Source organism: Fukomys damarensis, unplaced genomic scaffold (assembly GCF_012274545.1).
Source record: "Fukomys damarensis isolate Sample0158 unplaced genomic scaffold, DMR_v1.0_HiC HiC_scaffold_1, whole genome shotgun sequence".
NCBI lineage: Eukaryota > Metazoa > Chordata > Mammalia > Rodentia > Bathyergidae > Fukomys > Fukomys damarensis.
The window spans coordinates 3,968,470-3,970,529 of NW_022900913.1; the positions used below are offsets into that span (position 1 = coordinate 3,968,470).

At 51.9% G+C, this 2,060-nt stretch overlaps 1 protein-coding gene across 1 annotated transcript in view; it reads right to left on the reverse strand.

Annotated features, from left to right (window-relative positions):
- Med10 (mediator complex subunit 10) overlaps nucleotides 1–1,735 on the reverse strand; it is a 6,706-nt gene extending 4,971 nt beyond the window's left edge. The window contains exons 1-3 of the mRNA XM_010605921.2: nucleotides 1,727–1,735; nucleotides 1,596–1,660; nucleotides 876–959 (exon numbers count right to left, since the gene is read on the reverse strand). Of these exons, the coding sequence (XP_010604223.1) occupies nucleotides 876–959; nucleotides 1,596–1,660; nucleotides 1,727–1,735 (158 nt within the window). The remainder of the gene's footprint in view (nucleotides 1–875; nucleotides 960–1,595; nucleotides 1,661–1,726) is intronic.
- Between the last annotated feature and the right edge of the window lie 325 nt (nucleotides 1,736–2,060).

Consider the following 2,060-nt stretch of genomic DNA (forward strand, 5'->3'; position numbering starts at 1 on the left):
GCTTCTGCTGCCCCCACCCTGCTTCCATCCACCCCACAGCAGCAGAAGAGGTGAGCCATTAGGCAGCTCCTGTCACTGTGCCCACCCCACGTGTTCACAGCCGGAGCAGCTCTGGGAAAGACCCTTCCATTCCCACCACAGCCTAGGGTCCAGAGCAGCGCCAGTGCCGGTGCTGACTGTGTGGCAGAGGCCTCGGTGGGTCGCACTGACGGAGATCAGGCAGGGAGCGGTGGCAGAGTCAGCAGGGCAAGGGAGCAGCAGGGACCACAAAGACCACAGCCTGTGCAGTCTGCCTCCATGGCAGCTGCAGAGCTGTGTTCTAATGAGCACTTTTGGGGTAAAAAACTCTGCCTTTTGGGGTAAAAAAAGACAGCTTTCCCTGTTTTGTGCAAGGAAGCCTAGTGCGAGTCTCACTGCCAAAAACACTAGGAAGTTCTTGCCGCTCAGAGCCAGGAGGCCAAAGCTGCACTGCAGAGAAAATGACAGGTGCATGGGGCTAGTCCCGGGGTTCAGTCTCAACTCTGCCCCGCAGTCACCAAGCAACCCGGATGCTGCTCCTCGGTCCTTTCACTGTGAAACCAGGTGCAGCTCAAGAGTGAGGTGAAACCCAGCACTTCATTTCCTGCTGGTGCTCCAGGCCAATGCCGCAACAGAGAACAGGGCCCCAGGAGGAAACAGTGTGGCCCTTCTCAGGGGCGCCCGGACACGGACCTCTCTCCTACCCAAGACCAGCAATCCCCTCCCCGGCTCACACACCAGCTGCTCCCCAGGTGTGCCCAGCGGTCACATCCCTTCTCTGCTTACAATAAAGCCTGCATAAGGCTTTTTACCTCTCAGGGAAAACACCCGAGATTATGATCAAGAGTGATACTTACTCAAAGACTTCCAGAGGAACAGTGATGTCATGAAGCTGCTGCCTGCACTTGTCAATGTCCTGCAAGCCAGTAACGATGAAATTCCTGCAAAAAAGACAAAATGAGCATTTGGTTAATTCTGGCAGCAGCGTAAGCACCCCCACCAATGCCCAGGGGCAGCTTAAGTAAGTATCCTACAGGGACACCGGGTCACAGCAGTGCCCTTACAACACATGACTCACAAAGCTGGACTTATAAAATATAGTGCCCTCAAATATTCGATTTTCCTTTTAAACTAGAGAATGCCAATATGCAGGCTGCAGCTTTCTGAGAATGAAAATAGGAACCTCTCAATACCATTAACCTGGTTCTTCATATGACTGTGTATGGGGTTAGTGTCCAGTACAGGAGGCTCCTGTTTCAACACCAGCATGCAGACTCTGCGGGAAGAAATATCCTGTCCAGATTAATTTCAGCTCCCTCCTGGGCCATGCTAGGTCAGCCAGCGGCCCGGACCCCTGGTCATTCCCATAGCACTGCCAAGTGCAACCTCATAGGGCGTATTTGTGCCCCTTGTAATGCGGTGAGCCCTTCTCCAGAGCATTCTGCACATGAATGTGATCAATACACAGTGAATGTTTTGATATCATTTTCAATTTCTTACAGTACAGACACATGGCCATGAATCTCTCTCAAAATATCCTACTCGCTTTGAACACACTTATCCCATGTTACTGCCACCTTCTGCAGCAGCTCGGGGAGTCCTCTTTCTTCAGTGTCTTTAGTTGTTCCTTCCTGGCAGCCCTCTAGGATCTAAATCAATTCAAAGCGTTTCCCTTTGACTTTGAGATGAGCCAGAAGTCGCACAGCGCCTGATCCATGAATAAGATGGATGGGGACACAGCCTGATGGTTTTATCAGTCTGCCTTTCTGTTGGATTGCACCGGGCAGCAGCATTCATGTACTTCTGATCACGCCCGTAAAAACACAGTGACAAAAGAGGACGCCCAAGACTTCTTCAGAAAGTGGCAAGAGCGATGGAACAAGTGTGTCAGAAGCGAGAGGCAGGACTCAGGAGGGCGCGCGGCGATGTCTTTTACCGCAACAAATGTTTAAAAGCTTAAACGCACACCATTTTTCTAGTCGGCCTTTGTATCTGCCGCTTCTCCAGGCCAAGGCCTAGCAGCAGGCCAGACACTCGCGTAA